The following is an 18,047-nucleotide window of genomic DNA, read 5'->3' on the forward strand; positions in this document are numbered from 1 at the left end:
GCCCTCCATGTGCACACAGGAATGCACACATGAACACAGTAATAGAGGAGGAAGCTCATGAGGAAGATAATAAAATTTAAAAAGAAACTATCACATTCCTATTGAGGAAGCAAAATGAAAATGCTGAGACAGCAGCCAATATTTAATGGCTATTTCATTCCGTAGGAATCACTAATGGGTGTAAATTCTAAGGGTGGTTGACAGGAGAGAGAAACAGTGAACAAATCAGATGGGACCCAAATGTGGGGTGGAATTTGAAAAGGAGAGGCTCAGATCTGAGCATAAAAGAAAGAAACCCAGAGAAGATACAGAAAAGAATTGAATTCTCAGAGGGAGTAGCGGGGCCCAGCAAATCGGTGGAGTGTGTAGAAAAGAAGAGTGGATAGGCAGTACAGAGACAGACTGCAGAATTTACGGCCAGAGAGAGATGTCTGGGACAAGCATAGGGACACTTAAAAGCACGCCTTGTCTAGAGTGCTGAGCAAACACTTCTTACCTGTCCTCTTCTTGACTGTACTCAACCACTCTGCTGATACCTGCCCCATCTGCAGGTACTGGGACCTAACTTGGGTGGTGAAGGAATGAAGAGAGACAGACATGTGGAAAGAACAACTTGGACCAGATGGTCTGGGCTCTCAGAAGGGAAACCTCAGCACCCGGAAGCTCAGCAGTACCCAGGGAGGCTCTGTGATTACACACAGCTGACGAGGAAGCAGAGCCACTGTACACTGATAAACAAGGAGACAGGGTTTCTGGTGTACAGCCGGAACAAGGGGGAGGGCTTAACTAATCTCGGTAGGAGCAGTCTCTGTAGAGGGACAGTCTTCAGGATGTAAACATCCAGGAGACAGAGAGGTGGTGGGTATTTTCTTCACACACTGTCAATATCCACACTTGATCCAAAAGAATGCTTTCCATGCCTCTGAGCTCTGGCATCCGTGACATGGCTGGTTCGTGTCAATAACACACATGCACTCAGGGTTTTCTCTCCTCCCAGCTTTAGAGACAATAAAACTAAGGCATAGGCCATACACGCAAAACATTGGTGGGACAATTAGAAACAGACTCAGACACAGTGCACTGTGTCTGTGCTGGTCTTTCTTCTGTGCTCACGGTTGGACCTTTCTAGCATGCCCTTTCAATAAATCACAGTTGCTGCATGTGAAGCTGTCATGGTTTATTTTGATGCTGTTATCTATTATCAGTTTCTCATGGACTCAATGAGTTGCAGTCCCTGTACCTCCTGAACCACCCTGGTAGCCCCACTGCTGGCCATGGGCAACTGGAGTGTGTGTCTGAGAAGAGGTTGCTCTCAGGAAAGGAACCATCCTGCCTGCCAAATCCAGATGAGCCACCACTGGCAAAACAGGCAGATGAAAGTGTCATAAATCCAGAAGTCTTTTATTGGGCATGACATAGACAGTTGGAGTCTGCGTTTGGAGTGGCTAAAGAGGACAAGTCAAGGAGAAAGGACCTTATGCGAGACCAAGGGGTATGAGACCAAGGTGTGAAGAGTGCCACTCAGACCTCAGCACATAAAGAGCCACTCTAAGGAACACAGGCCAGCACGGAAACTTCTTTCTAGTCTGGCTTTATTGTGGGTGGTGAGGGGAAATGCAGGGCTGGTGAGGTGGCTCGGTGGGTAGAGACATCTAACCCTGGCCTAAGAACTTGAGTTCAGGAAGCTACACAGAAGGAGAGGAGAATGATTCTTACAAGTTGTCCACTGACTTCCACATGGGAACCATGCCACATGCATGTAATTCTTAAAATTTTAAAAGAAAGGGCAGGGTTCCATGATGAGCCAGTTATACAGTGAAACAAGAAGGGGAATAGATCACCTCGACATGCGTCTGCATGCCAGCACTTTCCAGGCCCCCTTCAATCCCCATTTGTCAACCTTTTTATTCAGTCTTTATAAAAGTCCCATATGTTGGGAGGTATTACTGTCTCCTTCCCAAGGATGAGAAAGAGCGTAGCCGCGGTCACCCACTGTTAAACACAGAAACTAAGCTTTGAGTGATGTTACCTCGGCCCCTGAATCTGTGTTGTGAATTGTCAAACCTCCTCAGGAGGAAAGCAGAAGAGGAATTCTGCTTCCTGTTTTATTGACCTTGAGAAGAGGATCTGAGACTTGCATCAGAGTAAAAAATTGTCGTGATGGCATATGAACTAGGTCTTGATTCTGTTCTTAGCACTCATCTCTTCGGGTCAAACTGCCCCCTGTTTCAGGGTAAGCATGTTACAGCCTTAACCCTGCTTATATAAATCCTTAACTCATTGTTTACACTAGTTTAAGCATCTCTCATCTCAGAGAATGAAAGAATAAGTCAAGCTGGTGAATGATCATTAAGGTCTTGCCCTCCAGACTGTGACCTCCTTCAGGTGAGGTCCTCTTCTCAGTTCCTATGGATCCATAGGGGCTGGCATTTGGAGGGTGGGGGTAGCTATCAATTAATGTTTATTGAACACACATGTTCAGGGTAGCAGCTGTGGGCTGTTTCATCTCATCACTGTGATATAGTCAACATGTCCAGGTGTTGGCTTACAAGTCTTACAGTGCTCCTTGGATATTGATATGAGAGTGGTGTCACTGTGGACTTGTCACCTGATCCTTCTCTAAGTTGTGTTTACCAAAAGAAGCATTTTGTGGTTAAAGTTAGTCCAGCTCATCCTGTCACCCACATCTTCGTACTCTTACCTCCACATGATAGGTCAAGGACTGCAGCCAAAAGGCTCTTTGCCAGACACTGCTAGCATTATTTATACCATTGAAACCTTCTCATGCAGAGCCCAATACTCAGCTCCTGGCCATCCCCAGAATTGTTTATTCTAGCCTTCTGCCCCAAGAACAGGTTCCTAGTACCTCTCCACAGGTTCCCTCCCTGGAGAGTTCTGTGTTTGGAGCAGATGAGGATACCCCAGATCAGTATCCCAGATCCTTTGCCATGGCCAATGTATATGTTTTCTCTCCTCCGCACTCTACTAGCTCTTACACACAGAACTGGAGAGCTCAGCTGCCTCCTCAAGGGTCTGGTCTTCCAGCTTTACTGGTTCTCTGTTACTGGCCCAGTAGCTTCCAGTTCCACAGGATGAGGCTGTTGAGGTTATTCTGGGAACAACAATCTCTCTCACCCCCGATTGAGTCACTTAACAAAGGTTAAAAGCATCTTTTCTTTCTTTAACAAAATTTACATTAAATCCCTTACTTGGAGGTACAGAAGTTAGGAGAATATCCTCTAGCATCTGAAAGACCTGAATTCAAGATCCAGTCCATCCACTACTAGTTATGATATCCTGGAAGTATTAGTCAAGGGTTTCTAAACCAATAGAACTAACAGAATGTGCACATATGCACACACATACACACACTTAAATATAATATATGATATACAAGTTGTGTATAATAAATATATTATATATTATAAATATAATATATGGTTATAATAATATTTACATTATATACACACATATGTAATACATAATATATAACATGACAATACCAAGAGAACCATATATAATAGCCAAGACAACCATCACATTAATCTTGGTCCCTCTTTGTAAAATAGAGCTATATATAACTATATATTATATATTAATAAAATATGTAATATGTTTACATGATATTTGTTATGTATAATATATTGATTATATACTATATAGTATATATAATGGGTTTTATTAGAATAGATTACAGATTGTGGTTGATGTAGTCCAACAATAGCTATCTCTTGATGGAAAGACGAAGAATCTTGTAGTTGTTTACTCCATGAGACTAGATGTCTCAGTGATACCAAGCTGGAGTTCCACATGATTACTGGAGAGCTGTTTGTCTTTGGTCTATGTTGGAATCCTGAAGAAATAGTTTCTAATAGCAGCAAAGGAATGCCTTCACAACCGGATACCCACCAGGATACAGACAACAGGATAGCTCACCAAGGAAAGTAAGGGCTAGAGGCAAAACCTTCTTCCTGGTCCTTTTCTGTGGGCTGCCACCAGAAAGGGTGTCCCAGATTTAGGATGGATCTGCCACCTGAAATAATCTAATAAAACAACAAAAATTCTCACAGGTCTTAGTTCGTTGCAGATGTAGGTATAGTCAAGGTGACAGCCAAAAGAATCATCTGACTTGGGAAATTCCTTAATCGTTTTTTGGCTCCTCTTTGTAAAGCAGAGTTAGAAGGTACATCTTAATGGGACATCGTGAGGACAGTGAAATGATATAATGTGGCTCTGACAAGTAGTCAGAGCTTGGTGCATGGCAATTATTCTCAACATTATAAGTATCTTTTGATGGATCTGGACCAGTGGCTTTGAAAGCACTCGGTGATCTTGCCTGGGTTCAATTCCCAACACCCATAGGATCACATTCTAGTATTCAGAAGACTTGATGATCTCTTCTTCCCTCTAGAGGCTCTGCATGCATGGGATGCATATACATGCAGACAAAACACTCATACATGTGGAAAACAGTATTTTTGATTGGAAGCATCTATTGTTCCTTCTCAGAAATATTTTATTTAAATTGTTGATTATTCGATGTACTTTACTGAGCGTACTCATCCATGCTAAGTGTGGAGAAGGGATGTACATAATTACAGCTGGAAAGAAAGCCATGCTTGTTGATCACCACCTAGAAGGCAAGTGCTCTCATAGGCATTTGGTGAATGTTATTTAATCTTGATATGGTTATCATTTCAAAAATGGAGACATGGAGGTTCAGAGAGGTTAGTACTCGAAAGGTATGACCAGTGATTGAAATTTGACCTACTACACTTAAATATATCAAGTGTTCTCAGATAAAGTACCCTCGGTAGAATACCTGTATGCCAATAGTGTCTTTGTTTATCTCCTTTTCTGGTCAATGGCTGTGGTGCTCAATCCATCGTCAGCATTACAGACCTCTGTGAGAGATGACAGATCTTGCACTTTTATAGGTGGAGGTGATGAGCCTGGAGGAGCATCCTCTAATGGTGAGAGATGTCCCAGTCAGAATATTCTCTAATCTTATTTGGGACTAGAAGCAGGAAGTGAGATGGGGAGCAGCAAGGGATCCTACTTTGATTGTTCCAAGGCATACTTTTCCTCACAGCTGTCAGCTGAGAGCTTACCTTTTGGACTTTAACCCCTCTGGCGATTGAAAACCAAATGTATCATGTCCTTCAGTGAGCTGAGGGCCTACCATCTTTCAACTTTGGTGGTTTGAAACCAATTACAGACTGTGTGTTGTATCTACATATGAAATAAGGCCAATTAACTTAACAAAAAGGAAAAATGAGGAAAATCTACTTTTCTTTCCATCATTTAAAGATTTCAGGCATATGGAGGTGTCTTTTTTCTTTAATATACCGAATTATATGAAAAACCTTCATTTCTACTTTGTTTATATAGGAACAATCTCATGTAGTTGTTTTTGTTTTTGTTTTGTTTTTGCAGACAGGAGAGAGCCTTCCTGAGACCTGCTCTGTGGTGACTGATTTCTTTCTTAGTGCCTTTGTCATGGAGTGAGTGTGTGCCTGCCTAGGCAAACAGCTCTGTCACAAGGGGGGGCGATCAAAAACAGAAAAGCTCCTGGAGAACTGACAATCAGATTCCAAAGGAGATTTTGTCTTACTCCCTCACTCCTTCCCCCTTTACTGTGGCCTGAACAACATCCTCACCAAGACTCATAGCCCTTCTTCTGTTTCTAATCGCCCTTCTCCTCCTCCTCCTTTGCTTTGATTAGGGTCTCTCTTCCTTTCTCAAGTGACTTGGGGCAGTGCCAAAATCTCCTGCCACCTTCCGTGGGATTGTTCCACACTGGTCACGCACTCAGTCTCTCACAGCCCCGCTTTCTGTCATAGAACCCCTACCTCCTAATCTGATGTCTTTTTCATTTCCCAGTTCTATTCCCTGTTTGTATCACACCACAGCCAGTGGTTTGGACAAATGTGTATAGCACGATGTAGATACAATTGCAGTATGGTGTGGAAGACTGTTAACTGCCCTGCAAAGAAGGTGTTTGATCTCTTAAGTGTCACCTATTTAATCCTCCACCCCTTCCCCTGAGCTCCTGGCAACACCCACCCTTTCACAGTTCTGTCTTTTCCAGAACATCATGTGCTCAGAACCATGCGGCAGGGGACCTTCATACATGTGTGCTCTGTTCACTTAGTAATGTGCATTTGTAACTAATCCCTGTCCTCTCCAAGCTTCGGCACACTTCTTTCATTGCTGAATACTGCTTCCTGGTCTACTGTACACTGAACTCCTGAAGGACACCCTTGTTCCCTACAGAATGAGTGATTATAAATAAAGCTGCTTTGAAATTTCACCTGAAAATCTGTAGATGTGTTCATAACTTAAAAAAAAAAATGGTTGGGTAAACAGCTAGGAACACAATTGCTGGGTTGTGTGGAGAGACTGTAGTTAGCTTTGCGGTCAATACCAAACCTCTTGCAAGGTGACTGCACTCCTCTGCTTCTCCCTGGCAAAGATGGAGGATGCCCTTCCACGTCATTTCCTCATTTGACACTGTCCTGCATGCATGTATACCTCACTGCCATAGGTGTGCAGCTGTGTGTCTGTGTATCTGAAGTTCTCGTACCCTGGTGAGAAATAGTGTTAGGGATCTGGGCAGGCTCCTTTTCCTTCTGCTTATCTACTTCTCAAAATATATTCATATCCTGTGCACACTACCTTCCTCCTTGGATTGTTCCTCTCATTTTAGAGTTTTATGTGTTCTTTTTGTACGTGGACTAGAAGTTCTTTGTGAGATGTGTTTTCTTCAGTTCTGTGGCCCCTGGTCGTCTTCTTTTACAGTAATACCTACCTGAGCTGCTAGAGATCCAGTTTTACCACTTTTGTTCTCTCATGGATGATTTTGGCCTTGTATCTATGATTTTTTTTCTTTTTCTGCCAAATCTTGTTTGTTCATTTGTTTGTCTGTTTTCCCCTTTATGTTGCTGTTGGTACTCTGAATGAGATATGCCTCCCACATGCTCCTGCGTTTGAACATGTGGTCCCCACTTGGTGGTGCTGTTTGTGGAGGTTATGGAACCTTTAGGAGGGACAGCCTTGCTGGAGGAAGGGAGGGCATGGAGCAGACTTTAAGGACTGATAACCTCACCCCCACCTCTGGTCCCGGCTTTTTCCTGTGTGTGGATGAAAATGTGATCAGCCAACTAACTACTATTACCATACCCGGCCTTCCCTACCATAACGACCTCAGTCCCTCTGGAAGTATAAGCCAAAATGAACACATTCTTCAGTTGCTTTTGGTTGTGGTATGTTATCACAGCAACAAAAACAGTGCTAACATGTTCTTTGACCTTTGCAGTCTTGTCTCATATGGATGTGTTTGGCAGACATTTTGAGCTATTTTGTAAACAGTCTTTTGGTGACAAGATTCAATGTTGTAACATTGGCGTAGGAACCGTTGAAAAGATCTCCTATGTCCTCTGGATCCCCTTTACTCCTGTATCAAAGGCTGGTTAGCTCTTCCTGTGAATCTGTTTAGGTCTTACTGCTCTGTTTCCACAATCTATTTCTCACCGATTTCATGATTTCCTGATTATTGTGGCTGTATAGTAAATGCCATCAGTATCATGGTGATAAATCTAGGCTTTGTTTGTCTTCCCATTGTAACTTGTTTGACAGGGTCTCATAGAGAACTTTCTGACCTGGAATTCATGCTGGCCTTGAGCTTTCAATTCTGCTGCCTCAGACTCCTAAATGCCTGTATTACAGGTCAGTATTACCATGCCTGTCCTTCAAAGTCATATGATTGATATTTACAGACTAACCGCTGAGAATTCAGTGGTATTCTATGAAGACTGTAGATCCAGGGTGAGCATTAGTCACTTTAACATCATCTAGCCTGAGAGTGCAGATAATTCCTTCTCCATGTCTTTGGATCTCTTCTCACTTTCCCTTTGTGATCCTGTAGGATTCCATGTGTAGAGCATGTGCCGTTATGGTTACAATGATGCCCACCTTTATTTTTGTGGCCTGTTATTGTCGAGTAGGTTTTAAATTCACATTACAACTTGTTGTCCATGGCAGTTGCTAGAAACCTGCTGAATTGTGTGTATTGACCTAATGTCCTGATACCCACCATGCCGGCTTAGTAGCTGCTGCCAGTGTGCTTGCTGTTCAGAATGTTGATTCCTTGGGAGATTTTTGTCAAGCCATCTAAAAGCAAAGAGATCTGTTTACTCCTTTTTAATCTATGTGCTTTTTCGTTTTCTTATCTTACTGTACGGTCTATGACTTAAGTACAGTCTTGGTAAGGCTGGTGAGAAATGATATCTTTATTCATTCCCAATCTTAGGGCAGAAAATCCAGTTTTTCACCAAGTGTTTAGCAGTGAGCTTTACCAAATTGAAGAAGTTCCCTATATCCTTAGGTTCCCAGCAACGTCAAGTCATAAATGATAATTTCATTAGATTTTTTTTCAAATAATTCTATTTATTAATATGCTTTTTGTATATCTGACTTGCTTATGCAGTGCATTTTTATGTTAATTTAACCTTGCAGCTGTTTTGATGTTCATTTCTTGTACACATCCTTTATTTCTCATTGTTATACTGACAGGGTTTGGGGTCTGAGGACTAAGGACTTTGGATTTGGAACTTCATTTTGCAATATCTTTGTCCATGTCAGTGTCAGAGTCATGTTGGCCTCAGGATAAGTTGTAGAGTTTTCTCCTTCATCTAGGCTTCTGTAGGTGGTAGGGAAGTAGATAAACCTTTGTGCCTAAATATTTGGTTATATTTAGAAGTAAAACTATCTGGGCCTGGTGTTCTGTTTTTATGAAATTTTATTGATTATTGTTTGAGTTTCTCTAATAGATACGGCTCTATTTAGTTTACTTATCTTTGTGAATTTTAGTACTTTGCTTTTTATTTCAAGGAAACAATCCATTTTAAAATCTGTGGGCAAGGATTTATAGATTTAAAATCTCTAGAAGGGAAAAAAAAATTCAGCCCCGTGTTGAAGACTCTTCAAGATTGACTGGTTTTAATTTTTTGACTATGTAGAGTTAGAATGTTGCAGTTCCAGGGGGCAATTCGGGCTCTTTGTAGTCTCTGTGAAAGCTATTCATCTCCCAGCCGTGTCTGACCTAACATCTCTATGACTATCAAGACCTTCACTGTATTCTTAGCAGACTACTAGCTCCCACTAATCCCTAAACAAAGATGGCATCAGGCAGCTGAAATTTAACAGCTGACATTTCCTATGTGTAGCTCACCTGTAGTTCCGAGCGATGAACGTGTGCCTTGACTATTGCTCTGTGCCCTAGAATTAATGTACTCTCTCATGTCAGTACTTCCACAATGGACCTGGATCCATGTTTCCGAACCCTGGTCACTTGTATTTGGCTTAAGAACAAAGTGTTTCTTACTCTCTTTTAAGTGAGCGCTGTATTACATAATTGAATTTCTGATGTTAGTCTGTCTGTTTGTTTGTTTGTTTTGTTTTGTTTTTGAGACAGAGTTTCACTTTATGGACCAGGCTGGTCTGGAACTCACAGAGATCCTCCTGCCTCTGCCTCCTAGGCGTTGGGATTAAAGGAGTGAGCTAGCTTACCTTCTGTGGTTAGTAACTTGTCAATTTAACTAATGTATTCAAGAAATGAGTTTTAGCCTTTGTTTCTTTTTTTTTTTTTTTTTTTTAAATTATAATCTCAAGTTTGAACTTTATACTTTTTTTTTTTTTTTTTTTATTAACTTGAGTATTTCTTATATACATTTCGAGTGTTATTCCCTTTCCCGGTTTCCGGGCAAACATCCCCCTCCCCCCTCCCCTTCCTTATGGGTGTTCCCCTCCCAACCCTCCCACCATTGCCGCCCTCCCCCCATAGACTAGTTCACTGGGGGTTCAGTCTTAGCAGGACCCAGGGCTTACCCTTCCACTGGTGCTCTTACTAGGATATTCATTGCTACCTATGGGGTCAGAGTCCAGGGTCAGTCCATGTATAGTCTTTAGGTAGTGGCTTAGTCCCTGGAAGCTCTGGTTGCTTGGCATTGTTGTACTTTTGGGGTCTCGAGCCCCTTCAAGCTCTTCCAGTTCTTTCTCTGATTCCTTCAATAGGGGACCTATTCTCAGTTCAGTGGTTTGCTGCTGGCATTCGCCTCTGTATTTGCTGTATTCTGGCTGTGTCTCTCAGGAGCGATCTACATCCGGCTCCTGTCGGTCTGCACTTCTTTGCTTCATCCATCTTGTCTAATTGGGTGGCTGTATATGTATGGGCCAAATGTGGGACAGGCTCTGAATGGGTTAGCCTTTGTTTCTTGATTGCTTCCCTGTGCCCCAATTTTAGATTTTTGTTTTGGTCCCTGTGGTTTCCGAAGCTTGCTATGAACTTACATCACTCTACTTCTTAACTGACTTTCTAAATAGATATAAATTTTCCTCTGAAAAGTGCTTTTGTTACAGTCTAAAAAACTTGGTAAAAAAATATTTTAACTTCTCATAAGATTTCTGTTCCTGACCTGTGTGATATCTGGAAGTTAAGTTGTTTGCTATGCAAATATTGAAGGTTTTCTTACCCATCTGTTATTTCTGGCTTAATTCTCTTTTATTATTTGAAAGCATAGTCAGTATTTCTGTTCTTTTCTTTTTTCTTACTGTTTTTCTTTTATTATTCAGAGGAAAGCAGCCTCGGTTAGGGCTTCATGACCTTGGGAAGAATCTGGGTCTGCTTTAGTCTGTGTCTCATCAACTGCATCAAATTGATTGACAGTCACACTCGGGATTTACTTACTCTGTCTTTTCGACGATCAATTGAAGTCTGAAGTTTGAACCGTCATGGTGAATTGGTCTCTTCCTCTTTGCGGTTGTCGAGTTTTGTGTTTACTCTGACATTCTGTGAATATGTACACACTAAGGATTGTTTCTTCTCATGGAGAATTTATCATCACCAGTTGCCACTCTGCGTTCCATAAATCCTTCTTTGTCCCCAGATCCTTCTTAGTCTGAAATTTATAGAACCATGTCAAACCTGTGACAAGAAGGCTAAGTCTCTGAGGATCAAAGAGTATTCCAAAGACCTTTTTGGAGAATCCGGGGACTGCAGGCTTGTGACCTAAGAGTAGTGCAAACACAACACTTACCATAAAGCAAGCAAAACACGAGGCGATGTTTGCAGACTTCACGGAAATATAAGTAGAGGGAGGGAATACACCTGGTGTTGTGTCTTACCACCTTTGTGTACATGAAAAAAGCCAAGAATACTCTTCCCAGACCTTTGCTTTCTCAGAGATAATGTGAACATGCCAGGGCAATCCTTTCTGGAAGAGACCATGTGGGGAGATTATTCTGTCCTCTGCCCCATTTGTAGTTCACAGCTTCCCTACACAGGCTCTCACACAACTGCAGCTCTCCTTTGAATGACATGAAATACCTTTTCCCACTCTCAGTTTCCATCAGTCTTTAGCAGTCTTTCAATTTACATCAGGTTTCCTATAGGCCTTGCTTTTTTCTAATTGACTGCAGGAAGCTTTCTTTCTTTTTGTCTGTCTGTCTGTCTTCCTTTCTTTCTTCTTTCTTTTTTGGTTCGTAATACATATTTTTTCTAGAAAATATCTTGTTATTTTTTAAATTGTTTTATTTATTTACATTCCAAATGTTGCCCCTCTTCCCCATCTCCCCTCCAAGAGTTCTTTACCCCCTCCCTCTTTGCCTCTGAGAGGGTGCCATCCTTCACCCCACCCTCCCACCACCACCTCAACCCCCACCACATCCCCTTTCCTTGGGGCATCAAGTCTCCACAGGATTAGATACATCCTCTCCTACTAAGGTCAGACAAGGCAGATGTGCTACAGATGTGCCCAGAGCCATGGACCAGTCCATGCATGCTCTTTGGTTGGTGGCTCAGTCTCTGGGAGCTTCCAGGGTTCTGGGTTAGTTGATGCTATTGTTTATCCTATGGGGAAAACATCCCCTACAGTTCCTTCAATCCTTTCCCTAACTCTTCCACAGGGATCCAGGAAAGGAGGGACTGGGTTGGGAGATGGGAGGAGGAGGGGAAGGGGGACAGGATTAGGTATTGGGAGAAAACAGGAGAGAAGGCCAGAGGGTCAGGAGAATGAATGGAAATATGCAGCTGCAGGGGTGGAGAGGGGAGAACCTCTAGAAAGTCCCAGAGACCTGGGATGTGAGAAGCTCCCAGGACTCAATGGGGATGACCTTAGCTGAAATGCCTAACAGTGGGAAGTTGGAATCTGAAGAGACCACCTCCCATATAAAGATAGGGCCTCAATGGAGGGAAGGGGTCTGTTCCAATCAGAAGCTGCTTACAGCCAGCCTCTGAATCCAGCAATGATGCCATCCCTAGGTGAAAAGGACCTCCTGCCTCTGTTGTGCATGCAGGTAGGATTTGCTGAAGGAAGCAGAGGCAGGAGGGAAATGGGGAGAGAGGAGGAAGAGGGTAAGGGGCAAGAGTGACCTCCCAACTTGGGATCCATCCCACACCCAGGCACCAAACCCTGACACTATTACTGATGCCATATTGTGTCTGCAGACAGGAGCCTAGCCTCTGAGAGGCTCTACCAGCACCTGACTGAGACAGATGCAGATACTTACAGCCAACCATTGGACTATGGGAAACTCTTAACCGATATATTCATGCTATTAACATTTAAAGTGATTACTGATACAGATGGATAAGTATGTACTCTTTTACATTTGCTGTATATATTCATATCTTGCCCCCCTTTATGAGATGGGGTCTTCTTGTGTCCCCCAAGCTGTCCTGAAATTTACAATCTTCCTGCCATGCCCTATAGAGTATAGAGTATAGGAATAATACAGGTGTGTTCTACCAAACCCACAATTTTTATTCTTAATCAACTCAATCTTTTGTCTTTTTGTTTCTAGGGATACTGAGGTTATGTTGCCCCATGGGTCTCAATCTGATTTCTTGGCCCCAGCAGTCCTTTGCCTGGCTCTGACAACAGCGGAGGGGGCTACAGTCATTCCTCCCTGCACTTATTCTTCATTTCTTCTCTTTTCCCTTCTGCTTCTTCTAGTTCTCATTGCATATTTCTCGTGATCCCATCTTATCCCTCTCTTAGAATATCCGTCATGCTTAAAAGCAGTTGCTAACAACTGCCCTAACCTGTGCAGTGTGTATGACATGTCCACCCCTAGCTCTGCTCGTAGCTCCCCGTCACTCACACAGAGCAGTTACGTGAGGGAGCGCTGTCGGGTCCACCCTGCCATGTGCTTTCATCACATAGTGCTAGCATTGCTCTTGAAGGGGGATTGGAGGCGGCCAATTATTAGAGATTGGTTATTGACTTAGTTACCGGCTTACGTACAGCCCCGCTTATGCTGCTTATGTGCTGAATTTTGATTTCATTTACTACTCGGGACAAAATATCAGAGACAGCTGAAATGATGGCTCTTTGACCTTAACCACCTGCTGACTGCCACATATACTTCTATTAAATCTTGCTTCCTTGCCTGCCCCACCTCGTAGGTTTACAGTAGCCATGAGCCTACACACTGGTCCTAGCAGTGAAGCCTGTATTCAAGGGTGACATCTCTCTCCATACACACTGGCGTCGGAGTACCTATTCCAGAAAGATTACCATAGCACTTTATTTTTAAATTTTAAATTTATTTTTAAAAAATTTGCATACAGAGTAATGGGCTTTGGTTTCATATATATCATTTTAATTTTTGTTTAATGTCTGCTGTCCTTGCAGAGGTATAATATTTTGACTAAGGACAGGAACATAGCTCAGTCAGTAAAGTATATGCCTTGAAAGCACAAAGATCACAGTTCAATACCCAGAACCCACATTAACCAAAAAAAAACAAAAAAACAAAAAAACCTTCAGGCATGGTATATGCTTATAATGCCAGGGCTGTGGAGGCAGAGGCAGGTAGATATTGGAACGTCCCAGGCCACTTGTAGACTGTCTCAGAAGACAAGGTAGACACCTCCTGAGGAACACACATGCACGTACGTAAATCTCAGTACTCATATGGGCTTGTGTCTCTCTACATATACACACTTCCACTGTAATAACTAAAGGGGGACTAAAGCCAGGATACAACTCTTCTTTGTAACTAGATAAAGCTTCCAAAGTCCTTCTCTTGCAGAGAGGTCTTGTCCTGGGCAACTCCGTGGTTTGTTCCTGATACTTCCTCTTTCCCTCATTCTGTCAGAGCTGTAAGCAGACCATTCTTGGCTTTCATGGTAAGAAACTGATAGGATCTTCGGGGTAAACTCATAAAAGCCTGCCCTCCCCTCACTTAGGTTGTGGTCATCAGAAGTTTCTCTCTCAGTCGTCCATATTCAGCCCCCAACTCTTCAAGCTGTCACCTAAATGTCACTGCTGGTCCTGGCCATCACTAGCTGTGAATGGGTTCTCTGGGTTTTAGGGTCCAAGTTTGCACTTTATCCTCAGTTTTCTAAGTGATTCAACTCAAGAAGAGTGTGTGGTTGGCAGTTTGCCGCTCCTCCTATTGTCTGGATCTCATGTGCTGGAGCTGCAATCAGGAGTCTCTGTGTTCCCTTCGGAGAGGTGGTGGTTAGGTTTTTGAGACAGGGTTTCTCAGTGTAGCCCTAGATGTCCTCAGACTCACTCTGTAGACCAGACTGGCTTCAGACTCAGAGATCTGCCTGCCTCTGCCTCCCGAGTGCAGGGACTAAAGACATGCACCACCAGCCGGGCTACTCTATTTCTCTACTGTTGCCCTAACTCCTTTTATTTGAACGTATGCATTTCCTAATGGGTTTCCAAATCTCCCTGATACAATGTAAACTTCTGGAAGTAAGCCCTGTGTCTGTTATAGTCATGGCTGTATGACTCAGAGTAAGGACTGAGTAATATTGGTCATGTGGACTAATTAATTCACTGAGCACACTCGGAAACTGGGCACTGGGCTTGGTACAGAGGTTCAATCAAAACAGAAACATGTCTGTAGTTATCACAGGGGTTTCTTTGTAGGCTATACATCCCCTGTGGATAAAAGTACTGAAAGGTTAAGGACATGAAATCTGACACAGTTGGCAGAGTGGTAAAACATCTCTGAAGGGAGGCTTCTGTGTTGTCTAGAATGAAGGATTAGCAGCTTTTAGCTTACGTGAAGGGGAATGACCTTGAGAAGGGATCGCACAGACCCGCTGAACTATGAGTCACTTTACAGCAAGTGACTTCCTTCAGCTACCTCCCTTTCCACGCAAGGCATATCACTGTTAGTTCATTGCACATCAGAAGACCCAGTCTTAGATGCTTTCCTTGAGTGGGCAAACTGCCGCTGCCGCTGAGCAATGGGGCGAGTCATTTTCTCTACTGTGGAGATGAGTCAGGCTGGGCTCAAAGGGTCCTAAGGAGCCAAGCTTGCACTGGTCAGCCTCCTCCGTTATTCCAAGATGCACTTGGACTGTGCTGTCATTGTTTGCTTCTCACAGAGAGCTGAGCCCCCAAAATAGAAAGATAAAAATCAGAGCTGCTTTGCAAATGCCCACAAAGCCACTGGGGGGGAGTTCCCCAAAGAAGGCGGGAAAGAAAAATAAATGTGGGCTTCTTCTCTTGAAACCTCAGCTCAGTGAGCCAGGCCTTCCCGGAATGCTGAAGGCTGCTTCAAAGGCCCATTGTGGAAAGCTTCCAGATGTGCATGGAGAGCCTCACTGGGGAGCTTCCCAGTGAGGAGACTTTAGGCCTGAGCCAAGATGAAGGAAGTCGCTGTGATGTATCCCTACCAGGTGGGCTGTATTCTGACAGAGTCCAGATTCTACCTTGAAAGAGAGACCGAGGGCAGTTACCCTGTCCAGACGCCTGAGCCAAGCAGCGTATGTCCTCTTTAGTTACGGACAGCAGTGGTGTTTGCTGGAGTGGGACAGAAAGGTGTTCTCCCATGCAGGAACTTTCCTGTCAGTTGCTCTTGATAGTCTTCTCACTCCTCCAGCATATTCTGGAATGTATGGGAGGGGTTTCAGTTTGGAAAAATGACCAACCATGGGACAACTAGAGTCCAGCCCTACATGATTCCTCTAAGGTATAAAAGGCTTGATGTCCCATTATCCTCTTATTAGACAGGGGAAGTGAGGGGACCTGGGATAAATTTCTTTTTTTTAAAATTGCATTTTTTATTTACATTTTAAATATTATCCCGTTTCCCAGTTTCCCCTCCAGAAACTGTTATCCCCCCCACCCCCATGCATCTCTGAGGGCGCTCCCTCATCCACCCACTCCCTCCCACCTCCCCACTCTGACACTCCCCTACACTGGGGCATTGAGCATTGATAGGACCAAGGGCCTCTCCTCCCATTGATGCCTGACAAGGCCATCCTCTGCTACATATGCAAATGAAGTCATAGGTCCGTACCTATGTTCTCTTGGAATGGTGGTTTAGTGCCTGGGAGCTCTGGGTGGTCTGGCTGGTTGATATTGTGTTCTTCTTATGGTGTTGCAAACCCCTTCAGCTCCTTCAGTCCTTTCTCTAACTCCTCCATTGGGGACCCTGTTCTCAGCTCAATTTCTTAAGCCTCAATTTCTCCATCTGTAGGGGGCAGTGATGAGCCCCAAACTAACCTCCTGTGAGAAAGAGGGATTGCTGTACACAAGGCTGAGCTGCTGCACATGTAACATCTGGCACAGCGCCTGGTCCGGAGTGAGGGTGCAGCCTGTTCTCACTTCTCTTTAGTCCAGTTGTTCAGGGGGGCAGGGCTGGTCCCATTTGGCCTTTAAATTTTACTTCTGTGGCTCTTTAAATCCTCTCCCTGTGTATGTGCATATGCACTTAGCTAAGTATTTTGAGATCAGTGTATTTTGGGGAAAGTCCTCTTGTCTCCAGCTAAAATTAGGCCTCTCTTGCTCCTCTGCTCGCCTGCCCCCATCCGATTTTACCTAATTAAAAGCATTGACACTCAGCAAGGCTTGGGAGAGAATTTGGGTGAACAGCTGGGAGTTGCTCTCCATGCCAACAGCTGCCTCCTCTCAGCAGGCCGGCAGCAGGGAGCCTTGAAGACAAATTAAAAAATCTGGCCACAGGGGAACCATCTGAGCAGGGTGCACCCTGTGTCACCATGTCCCCTGCCTTCAGCTGAATGAAATAGCTAATGGGAAAGAGGGCAAGCAGGAGAGGAAGGTATAGAGTGTAGCTAGCTCTCAGACACACCACTGGTACCCATGTTTAGACTGCAACATTCACCCTGCCAAAACAGAGAAGCCATGGGATGGTGCCAGGCATGTCTTTAAGATAGCCTCGTTCAGTTTCTCCCATGGACTTCAGGGAAAGTCTTTGTGTAACCTGGTGTGCCCAGGTGTACCCTGCCTCACGTCTGGGCATCACTGCAGCCCGGCCTTTGTTTCTCCCTTTCTCTTCACCAGGCTTTCTCTAATGGAACCAAATCCTGAGTTTAGTCTGGACTTCTTCACAATCCACCTACATCTTGCAGGCTTCCATCACCCCAACCCGGCCTTGTAAATCTGCTGTCTTTGTGTTCTCCCTGAATGCCCTGTCCAAAGCCTGCACGTACTACAACCCCCAGAGAAAGGCATTAATGGCTCCCAACAGCCATAGTTTCTGTGTATAAGGGCTTAGTATTTTTCCATGGCTGGGTGTCTTTCCTCTGTAACATATGTTTCTGTGTTCCTATTCCTACCTCAAGAAACTGAAAGATGCCTTCTATGGAAATGTGTGAAGGTAAGACGCTATTAGATACCCAGAGGTGACATTTAAACTATCTGGCTTTCTGCTGCTTTAAAAAGAAAGAGGAAGAAAAAAAATCACATCTCAGGTGTAAGTGCCCGGTCCTATAGCACCTCCAAGGACAGATTCACCTTCCTGAATAATTGGGTTTGAGTCACACGACAAGCTGACTTAAGCCTTGCAGTTCTAGGACAGATCTAGCAGAATTATTTCTCTTCACCGTTGTCCACTGAACAGCGTGAGAAGCTGAAGCTGTCATTCCTGGTCACCCCCATGATCCTGTATGATTAGGCAGCTCTGTGCAAATAGCATCTGGATTCTCAGGGCCCAGGATCAGCTCCTTGGGGAATTCCATTACTCCACCTGGTGTGGGTTGTTTTACCCTGGGGTCAGAA

General features: G+C 43.8%; 1 protein-coding gene and 1 long non-coding RNA gene across 26 annotated transcripts in view; one reads left to right on the top strand and one right to left on the bottom strand.

The window, feature by feature from the left end:
- Fggy (FGGY carbohydrate kinase domain containing) overlaps positions 1 to 18,047 on the top strand; it is a 395,164-nt gene that overhangs the window by 351,341 nt on the left and 25,776 nt on the right. For 6 of the 25 annotated variants that reach the window (XM_087548103.1, XM_087548111.1, XM_087548109.1 and 3 more), the window contains one exon: positions 5,437 to 6,321. The exons of the other annotated variants lie outside the window; for them this stretch is intronic. In XM_087548103.1, coding sequence (XP_087404229.1) covers positions 5,437 to 5,508 — 72 coding nt within the window. In that variant the 3' untranslated portion in view covers positions 5,509 to 6,321. Of the gene's footprint in view, positions 1 to 5,436; positions 6,322 to 18,047 lie in introns of those variants that run through there. 25 annotated transcript variants of the gene reach the window in all.
- Positions 13,586 to 18,047, bottom strand: part of LOC120102925 (uncharacterized) — a 64,290-nt gene continuing 59,828 nt past the window's right edge. Inside the window, exon 3 of the long non-coding RNA XR_015620358.1 lies at positions 13,586 to 15,912. This is a non-coding gene — a long non-coding RNA (uncharacterized LOC120102925). The remainder of the gene's footprint in view (positions 15,913 to 18,047) is intronic.

The sequence above is a fragment of the Rattus norvegicus genome, chromosome 5, assembly GCF_021556685.1.
Source record: "Rattus norvegicus strain SHRSP/BbbUtx chromosome 5, alternate assembly SHRSP_T2T, whole genome shotgun sequence".
Classification (NCBI taxonomy): Eukaryota; Metazoa; Chordata; class Mammalia; order Rodentia; family Muridae; genus Rattus; species Rattus norvegicus.